Raw genomic sequence first — 22,125 nt, forward strand, 5'->3', positions numbered from 1 at the left:
CCCGAACGCAGTTGGAGGGAGACACCCGCACCCGGCCGGAGACAATTACGTAACTCGTTGCAAAGCCCTGTCACATCATAAGACATGGAAAACCTCCGTTGGTCTGGAGGAGCTGCAGCATTTATTTCTGCACAAATGCCCACTGTACATTTACAAGATATTCTCAGAGCTAAACTAACTCTCCTGCAGTGTATAATGTGCGCGCATACACGTGAGGTGGAGCAAGCTGTGAGTGAAGGCAGGCAGGCAGAGGAGCAGAGACTCCGGCCCTGGAGTCCAAAGCTACGGTCTCCCTCGCGTCCTCCGACCGCGGCCAACACTGTTTAACAGACGGGCTTCACTAGATATAACTTTGCGTTTTTGGTGCTTCCGTGTAGTTTGTGTTGGAGTCTGAGTCTGGACAGCGTAGCGACACGCGAGCACACATGGGACACCGACCCGGATTGATTTATACATGTAAGAGGTTACAAACTGTCCCTTTAATTATTCTTACAGTATAAGTAGGATCAATGCACTGATATTGATACCGGATTGGATATCGGGCCCATACTGACTCAAATAGCTTGATCTTATCAGTGACAATGGGGCTGATCTATTCAATTCAATTCTATCTTTGAATTCCTGTTTAAGATTTGACCAATTTGTTGTTGATTTAAACAGGTTTACATTTGAATTGGAATTCTTGTTAATTTTGAAGATCTTTTTTTTTATCAAGTTGCTGGCATACGATTTATTATTTTAATAATAAATAACAATTCAGTAAAGCCTGAAGCTGCCTTTCACATAAAAGAATGATCCCAGTCACTTACATACAGTGAGGCATACAGCTTATTGATTTAAGACTGGTATCGGATCGGTACTTGGTATCGGCCGATACCCAAAGCCCAGGTATCAGTATCGGTATCAGGACTGAAAGAGTTGCATCGGTGCATTCCTACTTATAAGTACATGATGACCTTATGTAAATCCCAGCAGAGCTTCACACAGCTCCAACCTAAGTAGGTCTAATCAGCCACATAACTGAAAACTGCTTTAGTCTTTAACAATCCATCATATTTAAGATAAGATAAGATAAGATATTCCTTTATTATTTATTAGTCCCACAGTTGGGAAATTTGCAGTGTACAGCAGCAAAGGGATAGTGCAGAAACAATAAGCATCAGTAAAACAAAAAGCAAGATACGACACAGTAAAAAAAAAAGCAAAACAAAAGTAGACAGACATATAAAATATGAACAATTTAAATAGAAGGAAATATAAAAATAGGAACAATATAAACAAGGGGAAGTATTATAAATAGGAACAATTTATACAGTATTGACAATAAACAGACTAATAACACAATTGCACAAGGTCAGAGGTCAAACAATCCATATTTAGAGACATAAGTCATTAACACAAACTGCGAGCAGGGGAATGTCTTTACACAAAAGATATTTTTAATCTGTAACAGCCCTCATATTGTTTGAAGTGTAGATTGTGCAAATATATTATTTGACTTCATAGGCATTTTGATATATCACAGTAAGAGAAGCACAGTTGAAAATAATAAAATCAATGATGGCTGAATTTAGCTGCTTCAGTTTCATGGTCTCTGGTATTGTTCATGCTGACTCACTGATACACTTTCATGACTAATCGGAGCCATCATTAACACCTGTGCTTTTCCTACTGTCACAAGTCAAAAGGGTTTCGAATGTGCATATTTAGATTTGCTGATATGGTATTTTTTACCAACATTATGATACAAACAATTACATTTCTGTTTGCTTTATCAAAATTGCTGAAACAAATCTAATCAATGTGGTCTTCCTGAGAGCCAAGAAGACAAAGTAAGTGTTATGCTAAAGTAGAATAAACACAAACCAGAGAGATTTTCCACTAACTGGCAATACTATACTACTAACTATAAAGCATTAGAAAGTTGGTATCTTATTTACGTGTGCGTATATGTGTATGTATGTATGTATGTATGTATGGATGGATGGATGGATGTGTGTATGTATGTATGTATGTATATGTATACAGTATATATATGTTTATATAAGTAGATTTTATTTTATTCTATTCTTTTAAAATATATATATATATATATATTTAATTTTTTTACTTGTGCATATTCTTTTTATTTATTTATCTATTTTTTGTATACAATATGTTTTTCCTGTATCTATACTGGCTTATTTTGTATTAATATTAGGTTTGTTAAGTTTCTTTGTACCGAGAATGTTATTATTGGGGACGTTTGTGAATGTTTGTTCTGTTGTTTCCAAATGAACAAAAAAACCCAATAAATATAGTATTGAAAGTTGGTATCTTATTAATAAAATAATTAGTTGCAACCTATAAAATGTACCATTTAAATAATAACAATAATAATAACAATAATAATAATAATAATAATAATATTAATAATGGATTATTGTTATTATTATAAATATTATAAATATTCACGGAGAACACTTACGTATAGTTTCTATTTATTTATGTATTTATTTTGCATAATGAACTCCAAAATGTAGTTTCAATCAAGAGTCAAGTTATTTCTAATTATTTGTAATTTCATCTGTAAAAAAAAAAAAATGCATAATTAAAACGTAATAAGTTTTCTTCAGGACCAGAGTATAACACTGATAACAAAAGCTACAATAATGATAATAATAATACATTATTATTATTATCATTATTGTAGCTTTTCTTAGTCAATATTCACAGAGAACACTTACGTATAGTTTTTATTTATTTTGCAAAATGAACTCATAAATGTAGTTTCAATCAAGAGTCAAGTTTACGATTATTTGTAATTTCAGCTGTAAAAAAACAAAACAAAAGCATAATTAAAACATAATAAGTTTTCTTCAAGACCAGAGTATAAAACTGATAAGAAAAAGCTACAATAATGATAATAATAATACATTATTATTATTATCATTATTTTAGCTTTTGTTAGTTAATATTCACGGAGAACACTTACGTATAGTTTTTATTTATTTATTTATTTATTTTGCAAAATGAACTCCCAAATGTAGTTTCAATCAAGAATCAAATTTAAGATTATTTGTAATTTCATCAGTAATTTCGTTCATCTAATCTCTGCTGATTCGCAGATCTCACAGCGCATGGATAAGTCTCCTCGACCACTACACGGTCTGTCTGCCTCTCACCGCAGCTCGTTGCCTGTTAGTTAGCACGCAAAACGCAGCTGATCTGGAGGAGAGGCGGTCTGGGACGCGGCCTCAAGCAGCAGCAGCAGCAGAGAGAGAGCAGAGCAGCTGTCATGTGAATCAGCTGGACGAACAAGGAAGGAGATAAAATAACAACACGACTCCGTCTCTCTTCTACATTAAGGTAAAACACTATGTACCTTTATGTAAAGCAAACGACGTGGATATACCGGCAAAGAATGGTTCATAGTAGCTAGTTTTGAAGCCGTTTATGTTTGCATTTATCGTGACTCCCTGTGCAGAATTAACCAAAGCTATCAACAAGCTAACTGTTAGCTACCAACAAGCTAACTGTTAGCTACCAACAAGCTAACTGTTAGCTACCAACAAGCTAACTGTTAGCTATCAACAGCTAGCCGTTAGCTTGTTGGTAGCTAACAGTTAGCTTGTTGATAGCTATAATGAAGCTAACTTTTAGCTAACTGTTAACTATCAACAAGCTAACTATTAGCGGTTGCCAACCAAATAACTGTTAGCCAAAGCTATCAACAAACTAACTGTTAGCTTGTTGATAGCTAACAGGTTAGCTTCATGAAGCTAGCTGTTAGCTTGTTGATAGCAAACAGTTAGCTTGTTGATAGCTAACAGGTTAGCTTCATGAAGCTAGCTGTTAGATTGTTGATAGCTAACAGGTTAGCTTCATGAAGCTAACTGTTAGCTATCAACAAGCTAACTGCTAGCTTGTTGATAGCTAACAGGTTAGCTTCATGAAGCTAACCTGTTAGCTTGTTGATAGCAAACAGTTAGCTTGTTGATAGCTAACAGGTTAGCTTCATGAAGCTAACCTGTTAGCTTGTTGATAGCAAACAGTTAGCTTGTTGTTAGCTAACAGGTTAGCTTCATGAAGCTAGCTGTTAGATTGCTGATAGCTAACAGCTAGCTTCATGAAGCTAACTGTTAGCTAACAACAAGCTAACTGCTAGCTATCAACAAGCTAACTGCTATCTTATTGATAGCTAACAGGTTAGCTATCAATAAGCTAACTGTTAGCTATGAACAAGCTAACTGTTAGCTGTTGCAAACCAAATAAGTTGTCATCTCTTCCTGTGTGCTTCTTCATTGTTCGTCTTGTTTATTGCTAAACATGTTCGATGTATAAACGATATAAAGTTCAGACTTAATCATTTTGTATCACAAAGTCACAGTAGCTCCAGTACGGGGCCTTTCTGTATCTGCAGCCACCTGGTGAGAGAGGAGGCATTTAAACCTCCATTGACTTGTGTGGCTTATGTGTGTTAGCTAGGTTAGCTTGTAAGCTAGCTATGCTTCCCTTCCAACTGCTATCTATCCCCGAGTGCTTTCTAAGGCAGGTCCCATGAATGAGTTATAAACATGCAAGTCAAAGAGAGTCCCAGTGAGTGTCTAAATATATGTTAGCTGGCAAAGCTGTGCTAGTTGTTCAGCTGTTACTTTGCATCATAACAAAACGGAGGCTAGTTGGCTACTAGCTAGCTAGCTGGCTGGCTTGGCAGACAACAAAAGCTCAGCCAAGCTACAGACGCTCTTGCATCGAAACCACAAGAGATTTATTCGTCCCAGGGTTTTAACAGGTTTGTTTTGATTAATTATTAGCCGAATATGCTACGTTTAAGGTTACCCATGTTTTGAAATGATTGGTTTATAATATTTGAACAAAGACTTAAGGCTGTAAACACATTGTGTGAATAGCTGATTTATTTCTAAAACTTGTTTCAGCCTGTTACATAATCGGGTCGCACGCCATTATAATGTGGTTTGCAAGTGAAGCAGCGTTATGAAGATATATGAGGGTTTTAAATTCACAATTGAATCACTATGGGGCTAATGTGATCCTTTGTCTGAATGCACAATAAAGTCAGAGTTGGGAGTGGGATGGGTGGATGGGACAAAATCTGAAAAGGGTTGTTGGCATCAGGAAGGATCAAGGACCAAAATCGACGTTTGTTGAATCTCTACCTCCATCTAGTGGTTTAATTGTCACCATCACACAAACCAACTGCTTTCTAGTCCAGTATTATTGTCCAACCTGCAAATTACATTTAGTGGTGCACATTTTGTAATCAAATCTGTACATTTTTTAATAAAATTTGTACTAAGGTATTAGACAAGGAAAAACTAAACAAAGACTCATTCCTATAAATCAAATAACACTTTCACTAGTGTGATATTGTAATGATTCAATGTATCAATCAATGTATCACTGCAACAAGTGCAGCATGTAAGTTGAAATAGCTGATTATAAGTAGTTAGAAAATGTTGGAGATGTGCCTAAGTGTTTGATGTTTTAAAAGTCTGGTTATTAACTTTAACTTAACTTTAACTTTAATTCTGCTATAAATACTCTCAACAACCAAAAATAATTGGCAACCACCAAAAACAGGTGATTACAATCAATGGAAATTAATTAAATAATGTAGCAAAGTCAAAAGAAGAAAAATAATAGGTAATAATTGAGATCATTATGTTAATATGAGCACACTATATTAATTAATCACCATCAAGTTTAAAATACATTAACAATTTAAACAAACAGAATTAATTATTCAATTTAATTTATTTATTTAATTAATTTCAGATATGTTTCCATTAGGACAGTTACAGTATCTATATTTATACCAGTATTTCCAATATTTATTCAGCACTTTCTGAATTATACTTTAAAAAAATAAATCAAGCAGATTCTCCAGGTAGCCCATTCTCTGGTTAGATTTTTAATTTTTGAAGATTTTACTCTGTTATCTTTTCAGAATAGATTATGTTTCTCCCCACATAGCTAACAAAGTAATCACTATATTTTGACCTTACCCAATATCTTTCACCATTAATATTTACAAGCCACTCATAAAATATAAGTTGATGTTGGCGCACATGTTCATTTGTGTGTTTTTTTTCTTCTTCTTCTTTTTCCAGGCTATATCTGGTGAGGCGGCAGGATGGCGGGAGCAGAGGTGTACACCCCTGCAAATCCCACCTGCAAGATTATGACCTTCAGGCCCACCATGGAGGAGTTCAAGGACTTCAACCAGTACCTGGTTTATATGGAGTCTCAGGGTGCACACCGTGCAGGTCTGGCTAAGGTAGGTTGCGTTTTCAATCTCAACTTGGAAGTTTCAACCACCCAAAAAATTGTTTGTCGAGATCTGCGAGTGATGGACTTCATTATGTCCACTAGGTTGGTGTGTCAAAGTCTCCTCTCTTGTGGGCCAACAGTTTGATGTCTGTTTCAGAGGCTGATTATACAGAATTTTGTACTGAACACATTTTCAGTCAGTCAGAAAAAGACAGACATGAAGAAAATAGATAGAGATCAATAGATGACTTTATTGATCCCCAGAGGGAAATTAAAATGCCACAGCAGCCAGACAAATTAAAATACAACAAAACAAACACTGATTCAAATACAAGTTAAATATGAAAAGGGAAATTTGCCACTTTTTATGTGGATGTCCAATCAGTGATGATGGTAAATATAGTCCACTGAAGAAATAAATTCCCCAGTGTGTGCTATATTGACAGAGAAATCTGGTCTCTCCTGCTGCGCAGCCTTGCCGGCTGTGCCTACATGTACCAGGATGCATTGTGCGCAAGCGCCGAGTTCGCTACGTCTGATCGATAAACAAAATAAACTCACAAAATATCAATGAAGGAAATATTCTTACACCTAAACAGAAAAATACAACGAACACCTTCTTATTTCAAGTTTCTCTCTTACACCAAACTAAGACAGGCTTAATTTCCTTGTTAAAGCTGCAGTGTGTAGATTTGGAGCAAATATGATTTAAAAAAATAAACAGATTTTTATAAAACGGTCACTATATCCTGACAGCATGAGACAGGTAATCTGAAAAAAATCATGTGCCTCTGTGTCCTCCAGTAGATATAGCCTGAAAACAGAGCCATGAGGAGGTGCAGAAGTCTAGTTATCTTTCAGAACACTTAAATTACAATATGCTGAAAGGTTATTATGGATTTTTTGCCCAATACTGCCAGGAACATTCTGCCTACTGCAGGTTTAACTCGTTGCACAACACAGAAACAAAATACAACTCACCAAAAACATTAGTTCGTTAGTCTTTCCGCTGTTCCAACAATCAGCAACTCTGGTTTGTTTGAATAAATCCTCAATTCACAGACACTATTCATCGACTACATTTACCATCCACACTGATTGGACATCCACATAAAAAGCTGCAAATTTCTCTTTTAAATTGATCAATATGAACAAAAGATTTTTCAAGTGGTATTCAATAATCTGGACGTGCAAAGAGCAGAGTTGTTAAGTCTGATAGCACCCGGCAGGAGTGACCTCCTGTATCGCAGAGAAAGACATTCAGACATATCGTGTGACATATTTATCAGCTTGTGGCCCGTTTGGACACTATGGTTTAACTACTGCTGATTCCAAATGATGAAATGCTGATGAGATTGACCTATTTGTATTAGGTTATCCTCCATTCCTGTTTTATTTTCAACAGCAATCCTTTCTTCTTCTGTTTGTCCCTCAGGTGATTCCTCCTAAAGGCTGGAAGCCGCGTCGCACCTATGACGACATAGATGATCTAATGATCGATGCTCCCATTCAGCAGATGATGGCTGGCCAATCGGGGCTCTTCACTCAATACAACATCCAGAAGAAGCCTCTTAACGTGCAGGAGTTCAGGCGTTTAGCTAACAGTGACATGTGAGTGTTATAGAGTTATTTAACTTTTTTCAGTGCCGTAATGATTATATTAGGAGGGAGGGAAAGTGCCTACATTCACACAGACATTACATCATTACATTCAGGTCGCCGCCAGAGTAAGAATTGTCCACAGGGTACCTGACTGGTATATTACACAATTTACAATGTTAAACAAATATATTCTTAGAAAACAGAATAACCTCTAGAAGATGTTTGGTTAACTGGTAAACTGGCTGATAGAAAGAGAGAGAGATACTTACCAAGAGCATCAATATATGTGTATGTATGTTTGAGGTTGATTTATCATCCTGAGGCCTGTACTACGAAGCGAGTTCAACATACCCAGGGTATCTTCACTAACCCTAACAAATGAGATCCTGCTAAGCGGTCCTGCGAAGGTGGTTATCAACTTGGTAAATCTGGCTGTGAGCGCGTTCACATGAACGGGGCGGTGTTTGCAGCATCTGACCAATCACAGACATGGACAAGTCCACAGATTTGCAGACAGACAGGCAGAGCGGCACATTTAACAAAGAGTAAACTATGTTAGACAAATACGAAGAAATTAAACACATAATCCAGGCTAAAGGTACACAGTTGAAGCTGCCAAATGCAGGAAGAACAGCGGGCAAAAGAAAAAACTCCTGACGTGTGAATTCGTAAATTAACAGAGTTATTAATTTAACGGAACACTCAAAAGTAAGATATACTCGTTTAGATATAAATAGCTTTTAAACGTACAACGGATGACTGGATTACACCCAATCATGCCCAGTAATTACAGTGTGGCGTGTTTGACTATTTGAACCTTCTTTCAGCTGCGTCCCCGTCTCCGGCGGTGTGAAACAGACTTAAGAGGAAGTTACAAAATAAATATAAAAACAGAATTCAAAGCAGTAAACACCCACAGCATACAGCCAGCTGTCCTGCATTTGTCAGTTTAAACGTTGTTGTTTTTAGCCTGGATTATGACTTAAACTTCTTCATATATGTGTAATATTACCATACGATCCGCGCACTCAGCTCTGATTGGTCAGTAGGCAGTGCTTTTATACGAGTCGATCTCTTATCTGGAACATAACCTGCTCCGGAGCAGGTTAGCTGTTCAGCATAAATTACCATGGTGATCTACCCCGGTAAGAAGTGACGGAAAACCCAGGGTTAACCCTGAAGTTACCTCGCTAACCCCAAATCCTGCTTCGTAGTACAGGCCTCTGGAGAGTCTGTTTCTGACATAGCGGACAAAATGAAAGTAAATATACACATTATATCTAGGGAGCTGTATTACAGGTGTTGCTGGCATATTTGCCCTAAATTAAATAAAAATTACCCTTTTATGAATAGATGCATATTGTATTTTATTGCAAATCTTACATAAACAAAAGAAAAGGGAGAAGTTGGTAAAATGGAAGGAAATGAACAGCAGTTTAAACCATGGTTGATGTGTTAATTTTCAGAGCTACAGTTTTCTTAATCCCACATTTAATTGAAGATTGAGGTTGATGAGTGGTTTAAAAGTGCAAGAATGACATTTGCTAAGGGTATATCATTTTGCTGTTATGTAGTATTATGTCATGTGCTAAGGTTTTCATTGTTAGGTCACTTTAAATTATATTATTCTATAAACATAAAAGATTATAAAAACAGGATTGAGGACTATTTGATCACTGAATGCAGTTTGCTTAAGTATGTTGCTTATTTCTTTTATGTGAAATTTCTTATGTTTGTTGTAACTTTTTTGCTGTTTTGTTTTAGGTCTGTTGTTTGTTCTTTTATGTGAAACTTTTTATGCTGCCGTCTTGGCCAGGACTCCCTTGTAAAAGAGATTCTGAATCTCAATGGGAGTATTCCTGGTAAAATAAAGGTTAACAGTTAAGAAAAAGGTTACAGATGGCCATTTCAAAGTACTAAATGTAATACGTTTCTCCTCCACAGGTACTGTACACCTCGCTACCTGAATTATGAAGATCTTGAGAGGAAATATTGGAAGAACCTCACTTTTGTCTCACCCATATATGGTGCCGATGTCAGTGGCAGCCTCTATGATGAGGTAGATGATTTTTCTTCCTCTTTTGCTGCTTTCTCTCTGTTTGTATTCTCCAATTTCCATCCATGTGTGTTAATTTCCGTCACCTGTTACTCACTCTCCATATGATCACAGCCAGGTTCTGTGTTTTTAATTGGTTCTGCCTTTAGGAGAAACAATAGTGGAAATCACTTTGGTAGACGTAACATAAACTTATTTCAGCTGAATCTTGCAATTTTGGCTGAAGGTTGAATTTTTCCAATGAAAACTTACATGAAACTTATCACTTGTAACAAATCCAATGTGGGGACACATGATGAACTGAAAGCAACACTCATTCACTCCTCCCTACTCACCATCAAGGGAGTTATATATATATATATATATATATATTGGCAAAATGAAAAAAAAACACTTTCGGACACTACTCGGGTAATTTTCTCTGTGCCGTTATGTCATTGCTGTTGCACAATTAAAGTATGCCAGATCAACGTCTGCTGGTAGACCATCCATAATAAATTCCCACATGCATCTTTGTGATATATACATATTGTAAGCTATTTTGTTGAGTTGTCTCTGCAGCTTACATGTCTAGGGCTTTTATTGTGAAAGGTAAGAACAGAAGGAGTAAAGAGGTGATGTGCTGCTGTTCTCATTTTGGGGGCAATAAGCATATTTTACCAACTTAATAAATACAAAGAACTTTGTCGCCATTTGTGTGATGCTGCTCTGCTCACATTAAATATAATATTTTCGCGCCGTCATGGATTTGTCTCAATCACGCTGCTCTAATTCCTCTCGTCTGTCTGCCATTTTTCCTTCAGTGCAATGCATGATATATAGTGCTCGGTTAGTGACCTTCGTTGTCGACTACTTTTCAGGATGCAATATGGGACACTTTGTGTCCACTACATGGTATATAATAATTCTCACTATACATTCAGACAGCACTTCAAAACGGCGAACACACTATATACAGTAGTCCACTATATAGTGAGTAGTGAGTGATTTTTGACACAGCCATAGACTACTTCTTCATCCCCAGCTTAAATAAAATGGTAATAATACTGAAGCTTAAATTCAGTTTTCAACCCCAAGCGACACTTTTCAACAGCAGCACTTTAGAAGCATGGGACACTTGACATTGTGGACATTCACACTATAGCAATAGAGGGGGATTTGACAGCTGGAGTTAAATTATATTTCATGTAGCCGATACTGATTGGATTTAAACATGTCATTGTCAACCTTAATACCAATCTGCAAGATCAACAGCATCCCGTTGTTTCTAATCTCCTAGGATGTGGAGGAGTGGAACGTCGGCCACCTGAACTCTGTCTTGGATGTTATCGAGGAGGACTGTGGTGTATCCATCCAGGGGGTTAACACTCCATATCTATACTTTGGCATGTGGAAGACCACTTTCTCCTGGCACACTGAAGATATGGACCTGTACAGCATCAACTACCTCCACTTTGGAGAGCCCAAATCCTGGTTAGTGTGGGGCAGGGATTTAGGTACAGGGGGTTCACACACAAAGAAGCAACAAATGACATAATATAATGTAATACAACACAACAATACCACAAAATACAGACTGAAAAATTCTCACAACACATCTGTGTTACAATGGAAACCAGCCGTATAATCTTCAAGAAAGTTGTACTACGTTGTACTAGTACTAGTACTGCGTTGTACTAGTTAGGCAGCACTAGTTGTACCATTAGTTCCTTTGTTCACATCCACTTACTTTTCTGTGGGTACCGATGACACTCGTTGCTATGGATACCCTTCAATCCTATAACTACTGAAACCAAAGAATGTATATTGATGGCTGATAGCTGGTTGTTTGGGAACAAAGACGTTAATACATCCACCACGGTACAAGCTTACAGCATACAGCCCCCCCGAGTGTATTATAGGATAATAAAAGTGATGAATTACAGCCAATATATCCATTATTACAGACGCATACAGCTAGGAGGGAGCTGGCAGAACCAACTTTCAGGACATAATGATTTAAATGAGGGCTAATTTAGTGTTCATACTAGGAAGTTGATTTACTCTTATTTGCAGATGTCTCTTTATACATCCATGGTCACAGACTCATCGGCATTTTTAGTCCAAAATGGCGGCGGCGCTGTTGTCCAAAAAGCACTGGAGTTTTGTGTCTTTGCTGAAACTCATGCAAGTTAACTATGGTTAACTGGACTGGTCCTATCCCTGTTGCATTTTTTCTTTTTCCCTTCCCTTGTGACAAAAAGTGGAAGTAAGCCTTACTGATTTTTTTTTTATGTTATCCTGACTATTTAACCCTTAAAAGTTTTGACTTTCATGACAACAGTCAAGTCAAAATTAAAATCAAATACAAACATTGGTTGGGTAGTAAAGGCAGTTTGCAGGCAGCTAGAGTGATACTAGAGTATTTAGCCTACCATTGGCCGCTTCAGTATTTCTATACGTGGTGCATATTCACGTAAAACCTTCCCATTTAAGGATTTGTTCATTTCATTTCTATGGTGTCACTACTCTTGTAAGGACTATGACTTATTTCTGATCCTGTCAGTTGTTTTGTGCGATATGTTAAGGAAATATAGAGCAGAGTATACAGTACAGAATGTGTGGAAAGGATTCACTGATGGAGATTCATGTCCTTTTCATAATGCATGTCCATATTTGCGTCAGAGCTGCAAAATCCATCGTTGGCACTCCCCATTCAGATCATTTTCATGATTAAACTGGATTTAAATGGTGGATTACATATAATGTCATAGCTCTCATTTGATTAACCCGCCCATTGCATATGGCCTTAGGGTTTTGTTCCCTAAGTGCTTGTTTGCACACTGATGAGGTGGTTACCTGCAATAAGTGACTATACTTTGTGGAGTCCAAATACTAGTGAGAATAAAAAAGGTACAACATATGCAGCAGTAGGGGCATCCAGGGAGGAATTGTTTATGGAGCTCTGTTATTCTCCAAGGGCGTAAGCATATGGATTGATTCCTTGGAAGCTATCACTCTTGCCTGTGGAGTGGAGCAAGGCTAAATTTAATATCCCAACCAGTCAACCATATACCATACATTGTTTCTATAAAATCACCTCAAACACTATAACATTGATTAAAACTGTAAACTAGAAGTGGTAGTTTTTCTACTACTATTACTACTGTCATTTGCCGCTATCAATCTCTGTGTCTTTGCAAATAACTTGATGCTGTGTACACTGATGACACTCGATTTCAGTATTTATTTCACTGGGAGAGGGGGTGTTGGGGTGGCTAAATGTGTAGTTGCCTCGTAGTTTTGGGACGTGGTATCCCAGGGAACGTCATACATTTTTTTGTAGAATTTGGATAGATTTGCTGGATTTTCTCTGGAAAAGGGAAAATAAGTTCTATTATAATTTTCTCTATAGACTGGGGCCATCATCAATGGATAGTGTAATAGGTATACAGTCACTGCATACATAATTTACTAACTTATTAAAGTGGTTTTAGGGTGCTTTCACACCTGTAGTTTGGTTCATTTGGTCCAGACCAAGTGAAAAAAATGATAAATTTTTAGTTCTGGTCCGGTTCCTGTTCACACTGCCTTATTATAAACAAACCAGAGGAGTAAACATGACGTTGAACAGACTGACAGGTAGCTCGTTTATTTGGAAATTTTAGCGATTGTCAACCTGCATCATCAGGATCCACATGGGGAAGTCAAATTACGGTGACTAACAGAAGTTTATGCAGCACTTTAATGCTTGTTATGTGTATATTTATGTTCTTTGCTTAATAACTGATAATAAGCATTATTAGTATTATTAGACTGCAAATTGACCGCATGTAATGATATATAATAGTAGAGACAGGTCAGTACAAAAAAACCTTTGCACGCTCCCAGATGACTGGTGCGAACACGTCAGGGAGTGCATGGACATGCTCATAATTGATGTACTGTAGGATCGCTGTCACACTTTTTTGAATGGAGATACTGAACTTACAAAGTACACAGAGTCGAATACAACCACAGCAGTTTCAACAGCTTTTGACCTATTAATCAGGGAAAATACCCGCGCTGACGTACTTATATACAAGGCCTTAAATACAGATTGCTTCCTGAAATGACTTCACGGTCTGCAGATGGATTTATACTTAGTTAAGCTTTTGAAATCATGCTAAAATCACATATCTGCTATCATAAAGTCCTGTGGTTGGTTCGTTTGCTTTCACACCACTAACGAACCGCACTAACCGGGTAAACAGACCTAAGTTTGTTTTAACCAAACAGGTTAGGTGTGAAAGCAAACTTTGTGTTAAGTTACTCGACATGATAAGAATGAAGATGAGATTGAAATGATGGCAGATTTTGAGGTATAGATCCGTCATTTACATATTTTAAAGTTGCCAAACTATCTTGTTTGAAATTCATAGAAAATAATATATTGTCCAGAGTACATAGAACAGAATATATATATTGCACAGGTCTAATTGTTAAAGCGCTTGCATTTTTTAATAGAAGAGTAGCTGGGTTTTTAAGGAGATTCAGGCTAAAATAATAAAGTGAAAGTAGAGGTGAAGAATGCAGGTAGATCAAAATTGAGTTTGCTTTTTATTTCTTTGTCAGCTTGGCTTGCTCCGTTTCGCTCTCCCTCTTGCCCTGGAGGGAGTTCTGCTCATTAGAGCAGTGAGCCCTGCAACCCCACAGGGATCAGTGTCACAGCCAGACAGTGACACACATATACACAGAAACACAGACAGGCACACACTCACAAAGAGCAGCCTGATGATCCAAGTACCCACACACATGCATACCCTTATCATCTAACACACACACACACACACACACACTGGCGTACACTCTTTCATCTTGCTGCTATTTTGACATCTTATCCCTGGAGGGGAGCAGCTTAAAGATGCACCTCTCTCACCTCTTCTCAATCCTCTACCCCCTCCAACTCCCCATGTCACCTCCACCTGAGGTTGCCTCTCCCTCTCATCCTGTCTCTCACTGCTCTGTTAAGCTGACAGGTGATATGATGATAGAAATGCCACAGACCTGAGGGCGGATGGCGCTACTCAAATGGAATGCCTAGTCAAACCTGGAGGGAATTCTGTCACGCTCCCTAGGTTTCTCGCCGGGAACTTTGGGAATAGTTTAAATTCAGATTGCATCAGCAGTCTGGCGCAAGAAAATGCAGAATAAGGACAAAATGAGATTAACTCTTAACTCAACGGCATTCAGTGGTAGTTATTTTGTCCCTATCAGAGATGGAACTAGGCTCCATATTTTGAAAATACAAATACAAATACATTAGGCTTCTAAATTGTAAAGAATCAGCATTTGCCCAGAAAAGCTAATAACAGGTTATTAGTTTCTACGGTAAATTTGAATATACTTTTACGTTAAGGAATAACGACATTTCTGTGTGTTATAATTTTTGTTAATAAATCATGCAGTGCTGGAAAAGGCTGATCAGCCTTCTTGCAATCATTCATTTATCCACCACTTGATGGCAGTCTTGAAATTGTAAAGGCTTCTCTTGAAAACATGTCTGCAACTGTCAGTGTTATGCTAAAATGTGTTCATTATGCCTACACTACAATACATGTTCAGAATTTCACATACACAGTCAAAAATAATTCAGTCTGCTCCCTATCTATGTGTTGTCTCTAACAGGTATGCCATCCCCCCTGAGCATGGGAAGAGACTGGAGCGTCTGGCTACAGGTAAAAGGATAATTTATATTCTCTTTGTGTTCTCCTTATAAATAGAGGCGGGAGAGGTAATGAAATAATTATTAAATAACGATCGCAGCATACAGAAGCAGGTCTGCATTAAACAACAAAGTACAGCACATGAATTAAACTCTGCAATGAGAGGGCACTAGAGGTAATGGCAAAGCTAAAGATGCAGCATGCTAATGAGCTCCGACTACAAACATGCAGAAACTGCTACTAGTAGAGATGTAAATGGACAAAGATGCTTAATGTATTGACAAACGACTTTAGGAAAATCCATCCATTAATAAACTGTTATGCATATGATTACATATACAGCTAAATCATTGTTTAAGTGGTTCAAGTGTAATGTAAAATGAGGCTATTATGTCTAAGATTGCAATGCTGATTACTTCACTGGATAAATGAAATTAAAAACAGGTGAGAACTTAATCACAGATATCACAGTAGAATAACATGTGCTTAGTTTTTACAGACAGCAATCCATTTAACAAAGGTAAAATGATGAGCATCAAAGCTTCATTATAATTAATTGTTGATTATACATTTTTAAAGTAATTTATCAGGTAAAAATTAGGGCTGTCAATCGATTAAAAATATTTAATTGTAGGTAATCAAAAATTAATCACACATTTTTTATCTGTTCAAAATGTACCTTAAAGGGACTGTTTGTAACTTCTTACACGTGTAAATCACCCGGGTCGGTGTCCCATGCGCGCTCGCATATGCACGCTCGCGTGTGGCTACGCTGTTCAGACAAGACTCCAACACAAACTACAACGGAAGCACCAAAACCTCAATTATTTCAAGTGAAGCCCGTCTGTTTAACAATGTTGGCCGCGGTCGTAGTACGCGGGGGAGACCGTAGCTTTGGTGTCCAGGGCCGGAGTCTCTGCTGTATTCTGCTCCTCTGCCTGCCTGCTTGCCTTCACTCAGCTTGCTCCACCTCACATGAATGCGCGCACACTACACACTGCAGAAGACTTCGTAGCTCTGAGAAAATCTAGTGAATGTACAGTGGACGTTTGTGCAGAAATAACTGCTGCAGCTCCTCCAGACCAACAGAGGTTTCCCCTGTCTTGTAAAGTGACGGGGCTCAGCAGCGAGAAACGTTATCGTCTCCGACCGGGTGCCGGTGTCTCCCTCCGACCGCGGTCGGGAGGCTGAAGCAGGAAAAGCCAACACTAGGATCAGCATTGATTCATGGAGAGACCTTCGTCTGGTCAGCTATAACATTACTGCCAAGCAGGTGAAATATAGTGATATTGTGGTTTTAGCTGACGTGTGTCGCCTCATTGTTTTGAGCGATGCTAGTTCATGTCTATTTAGAACGAGTTTCGTTGACTTTTGTTGACTTAACGGCCACAGGTGTCGCTGTTAACAAGCATTTCTGAATCTTACAAACAGTCCCTTTTTAAAGGGAGATATGTCAAGTATTTAATACGCTTATCAACAAACCCTCACAGGTACTGCATTTGACATAAAAAAAATGCTCAAATCATAACATGGCAAACTGCAGCCCAACAGGGAACAACAGCTGTCAGTGTGCTGACTTGACTATGACTTGCCCCAAACTGCATGTCTGTAAAGGGGAGACTCGTGGGTACACATAGAAGTGGCGTTAAAACGAATTTGCGTTAAGGCGTTGTCACGTTAACTTTGACAACCTTACTGGTTACATATTCTCAAATGAAAATTTGCTGTTTTTTTTGTGTTTCGTGCTGTGTCTTTGTACATTGAATTTTGGACATTTTATAAACAAATTCATTGATTAATTTAATTATGAATTTATTATATCAGTATTGTTATTATAATAATCATTAGTTGCAGTCCTAATGAAAGAAAAATATCACTGTAGTCTGTAAAGGTTGAAAATGTTATAACCAGAAAATCCATCACTCACTTAGCTTTTTAGGCAAGCTTTTTATTCATGTATGTTTTTTTCTGCTGGCTTACACTCTATGTTAATGGTGTGTGTGCACATTTTTGTCAGGTTTCTTTCCTAACAGCTTCAAGGGGTGTGAGGCTTTTCTTCGTCACAAGATGACTCTAATCTCCCCTTCCATACTGAAGAAGTATGGCATTCCCTTTGATAAGGTAGACTCTCAGCCCCTTTGAAAAATTACTCTGTCTTCCTCTTCTTGCCGTTTGTACTCTCTTTATTTACCAACTTTCTGGAAACAGCTTTTCTTGCCACTAAAATTAGCAGTGCTCGTTTTGAAATGCAGAAATCTGCTGTGGCTTATTTGAATTATTTTAATGAATTTTCTTTTACGTGCTAAGTTTTGAAAAACATTAAGACAGTTCAGTGTTTTGTCACTCACCTCTTGTTATAAACTAATCTCTCCCCCTGTGTCTTTCTCCCTCCCAATCATAAATTGCCAGATTACTCAGGAAGCTGGAGAGTTCATGATCACCTTCCCTTATGGCTACCATGCTGGCTTCAATCATGGCTTCAACTGTGCGGAGTCCACCAACTTTGCCACTTTGCGCTGGATAGACTATGGCAAAGTAGCCACACAGGTAACATTTAGCTGAGAACCTTCCTTAAAACTGTGCACCACTCCATGTCCTTGGAAAGTCTCACAAAGAAGTGTATCAGATTTGAATACAGTTAATTTCATTGGTAAAAGTCATTGTCATATATTAAACAGAACAGAATAGATTATAATTTAGTCTTAAAGGTAACTTCGGTATTTTTCAACCTGGAAATTGTTATGTCTGACAACATTATGGAAATGACCCTACAGAGAAGTGAAACGTTTTCCTAACCTCTTACTTGATCCGTTCTGTTTGTTATTGTGTCCAAGTCCCGCTCAAGTCTTGTTGTGAAATCTGAATATCTGTTTACTCTGGCTCAAATAAATACGGGCGGCCATGGAATTCGAACACCTCATCCACATTGTCAAAATCATCTAAATATTCAGCCATGACATTGAAAATCTTCTAGATAACACTAAGCTACACTTTCTGTCCTCCAACACAACAAACTCTGCACGGCTGGCTCTCGCGTTTCCACCAGGGATGTATTCCATTATTCCACTGTTATCTTCCGACAACACGTCACTTCACAAGATTTCAGAACAAGACCTCTCCTTGAGCGAGACTCTTTCAGCTTGCCAGCTTGCCCCAATAGCACCATATTGCAGCTTGTGAGCAGCTGCGGTCTACAGCGCTCTCCTTCAATACTGAACCAATTTCAGAAATTGTTGTCCTTATTAGTCAGTTAGACACAAAAACATGGGAAAACAGGTTGAAAAATAGCAAAGTTACCCTTGAAAAGTGAACACCACAAGGCCTCTTTATGTGTTTCTAAATCCGAGACAATATTTGTCCTCCTCCTCTTTCCATCCTCTAGTGCACATGTAGCAAGGACATGGTAAAGATATCCATGGAACCCTTTGTGAAACGTTTTCAACCTGACCGGTACCCTAACTGGATGGTGGGCAAAGATTCTGCACCTCTTGACCACATACTTGCCACTCCCAGTACAACACCGGAACTGCAGAGCTGGTTGCAGAGGCGGCGCAAGAACAAACCTACGAATAAAGGGTACTGTATTCATACTCAGACAATGTTTCTTCTGTTTTCATTGCCATACCGTTAAAGAGAGTAGTCTACTGCAGCTAATGGTGCTACTGGGGTTTTAATCTGTAGTAGGAGTTGTGCTGATTGTATATTTGATGATATAATATTTTTAATATAACACACAGTCCTCATCAATCTTAATAAATACATTTTATTTTGTATTAGGAAAAGAACATTTATTTAAAAAACAATTACATTTCCAATGCAACATTTGGAGATGCATCAGATTGGGATGACGAACTCGGTGCCTGTGATGATGGCCCTGGTGCATTGGCTAGTGATCTAATGTATGTAGCCAGAAATATTTGGCAGCTGCAAAAGCCAAATGCCAAATGCCAATGTCTCCAATGTCACAAAATTCCACATTTGCTTTTATTGATTTTCAGTGTTAATCTGGGTTTTGAGTTTCAATCTTCTATGATCCATCTCCCATCTTGCAGCTGCACCCACACTCGTATGCGCTCCAAGCGCCTCAGAACCACCGAGGAGCCTATTGGCCTGGATGGCAGCTCAGCATTGACCAGCTGCAAGAGGAAAGGCCTGGGTGGTCCGCCTGGGCCCAAGTTGCGAAGGTCTGTGGCAGGGACAAGCTGCAGGGAAGAGGAGGAGAAGGAGAAGAAAAAGGATGGACATCTTTCTGGTAAGAGAGACGGTAGTGAGTGTGTGTGTGTGTGTGCCTGCATGATTGACGCAGTTTGTCTTCGTGCCTATTTCTTTTTTACATTTTGGAAATTTCTCTCATCTGAGATCCATGAAAATATTTTTACAGTCCTTGTTAACTTGGTACATCCATCCTTTTATCCTCAACAGGTCCTTGCAGACAGATGTGTGTGGTCAAGGTAAATCGTGTAGAGAGTAATAGTTTGGGATTTTCGAATAAGGAGCCATCCCATAACTCTCACTGCAGCTCCATTCCCTCCCCTGCTTCAGCAATGAAGAATGACCTAAAGGCAGAGGCGGTCACTCATACTGACCCTCAACACCTCTCAGGGTCAGGGGTCACATGTAGGACTCCTACAGAAGGACTCAGACAATGGCCTGAGGCTACCCAGATGCATCCGGGAATTAATAAGCCAAGGTTTCACTCTCCTGAACCACAAGACCTCTCAACTTCTCAGGACTGCCCTCCCCTGGAGGCCAACAAACTCAGCTCATCTTCCCACACAACAAGCAATTCTGCTGAGACTGAGATGAACTTGTGTCACCCTGACTCTGGAGCTCAGACATCTAGTTCCTCATGTAGAGAAGACACTTTGAGCCAAACACCAAACACTGACAGTAGCATGGACACGGGTACTGAGAATAACACTAACAGCACTGCTAAAGCAGAGAAAATGGACACAGTTGTTGATACAAAACACATCAATCCACACTCCACTACAGAAGCACTTTATGATCTCAAAACTGAGCCAGCAGAGGGGGATAGTTACACATCATGTGGTTCCTTCCCCCCTTCAGGACACAATTGCAGTTTGGAAAAAAACAGCACTGAGGAAAATCTTTTCCCTCCTCTGCTACAGAGGAATGCAGTGGATATGCCACAACTCACTCCTGAGCCAGCAGATAAGGTTGAAATCCGCCCTTTGCCACCTGTACTGGTCCAAGAGATGCCCTCACTCACCCCGGCTGATGATGGGCTAACCAGTGTCCCAAAAGCTATATCGTGCAGTCACCAGGTTGCACCTGTGCTACAGCGGGAGACGCCAACCGGCTCTCCAGCCTCAGCCAAACAGGAAGAGAGGGAAACTGACTTAATGATGTCAGAAGAACCTCTTACTGTAGAACATGCCAACAAGTGGCATTTAGATTCTCCATATAATTGCGAAGGGGCAGCAGTGTGTGGTTTAGAAGGAAACGCGGCTCATTTAACAACCAATGCTATGCACAAAATAACATCTGGTGGTGTCCATGATATGCTAATAATGCCAGGAATTGCTGCAGGAAAGGATCTTACAAAGCTGGAAAATGTTACTACTGGACAGACTGATGCTTTCACTCGCCAGCTAGTTCAGAGCACTGCACCTCAAATAGAGCAGCAATGCAGCTTAGCAGAGTTAGCCAGTAAAGATAACTCAAAGGACCCAGCTCCAAGGGACAATGCATTCAGTCTGAGCAGTTGTGGCCCTGTTTTAAGTTGCACCTCAAACAATAATCCCCCAACCCCTTCCCCTTCATTATGCGCTCAAAGTAACAGTCACTCAGCATTGCAGCTCCACCACCACACTTCATACTCCCCTTTGCATTGTACTTCTGAGATCCCATACATGGAGCCCAAACCTTTCTCCAGTAGCATATGGAAAAACTTCAATTCCCAGGGTCCTGCAGTACTCATCCAGAGTCTGCACCCAGAACTCCCTTCGGACTTCACCCATGACCCCCTACCTTACACCATGTGGACTGAACCTCAGTGCAAAGAAGTCACAGACCTGGAGGTGGCAGAACATGACCTCCGTGAGTCAGAGAACCAGGAGGAGGAAGGCGGGCCTCTCACCTGGGCCCAGCTCGAGCCCACCTCGCTAGTTTCAGTCGGTGCTGTTGAGCCCCTGGGGCTTTGTGGGGATTATGAGCTCCACAGAGGGGAAGCAGATGGGTCTGAAGCCCTTGCCTTGTGCAGGGAGCTGGGGAGACAAAGGGACGCAGAGGAGAGTCTACACTCGGATACTGCTATTTCACCTCTCGGGATGGGAGGAGGAGAACAGGACGGGGCGTCTGATATGGAAGAAGGGGGATCTGATGGCGAAGAGGCAGAGCAGCGAAGTAGTGTCAAGGGAGAGAGCAGTAGTGACTCATCTGATGAGGAGGAAGAAGAAGAGGAGGAGGAGGAAAATGATACGAGTAACTGCGAGTGTGATGAATCAGGCCTGGAACCTGGGGAGGTTTGTGCCGTGAGTGCTCTTT

General features: G+C 39.2%; 1 protein-coding gene across 6 annotated transcripts in view; it reads left to right on the forward strand.

Moving 5' to 3' along the window:
• The first annotated feature begins 3,120 nt into the window (after positions 1 to 3,120).
• kdm4c (lysine (K)-specific demethylase 4C) overlaps positions 3,121 to 22,125 on the forward strand; it is a 38,228-nt gene continuing 19,223 nt past the window's right edge. For 5 of the 6 annotated variants that reach the window (XM_037764679.1, XM_037764682.1, XM_037764680.1 and 2 more), the window contains exons 1-11: positions 3,122 to 3,348; positions 6,114 to 6,280; positions 7,709 to 7,884; positions 9,820 to 9,934; positions 11,211 to 11,404; positions 15,578 to 15,627; positions 17,633 to 17,736; positions 18,025 to 18,162; positions 18,998 to 19,191; positions 19,668 to 19,867; positions 20,038 to 22,112. In XM_037764679.1, coding sequence (XP_037620607.1) covers positions 6,137 to 6,280; positions 7,709 to 7,884; positions 9,820 to 9,934; positions 11,211 to 11,404; positions 15,578 to 15,627; positions 17,633 to 17,736; positions 18,025 to 18,162; positions 18,998 to 19,191; positions 19,668 to 19,867; positions 20,038 to 22,112 — 3,390 coding nt within the window. In that variant the 5' untranslated portion in view covers positions 3,122 to 3,348; positions 6,114 to 6,136. Of the gene's footprint in view, positions 3,349 to 6,113; positions 6,281 to 7,708; positions 7,885 to 9,819; positions 9,935 to 11,210; positions 11,405 to 15,577; positions 15,628 to 17,632; positions 17,737 to 18,024; positions 18,163 to 18,997; positions 19,192 to 19,667; positions 19,868 to 20,037; positions 22,113 to 22,125 lie in introns of all 6 variants that reach the window. The other variant, XM_037764681.1, reaches the window with a different exon arrangement.

Source organism: Sebastes umbrosus, chromosome 3 (genome assembly GCF_015220745.1).
Source record: "Sebastes umbrosus isolate fSebUmb1 chromosome 3, fSebUmb1.pri, whole genome shotgun sequence".
NCBI lineage: Eukaryota > Metazoa > Chordata > Actinopteri > Perciformes > Sebastidae > Sebastes > Sebastes umbrosus.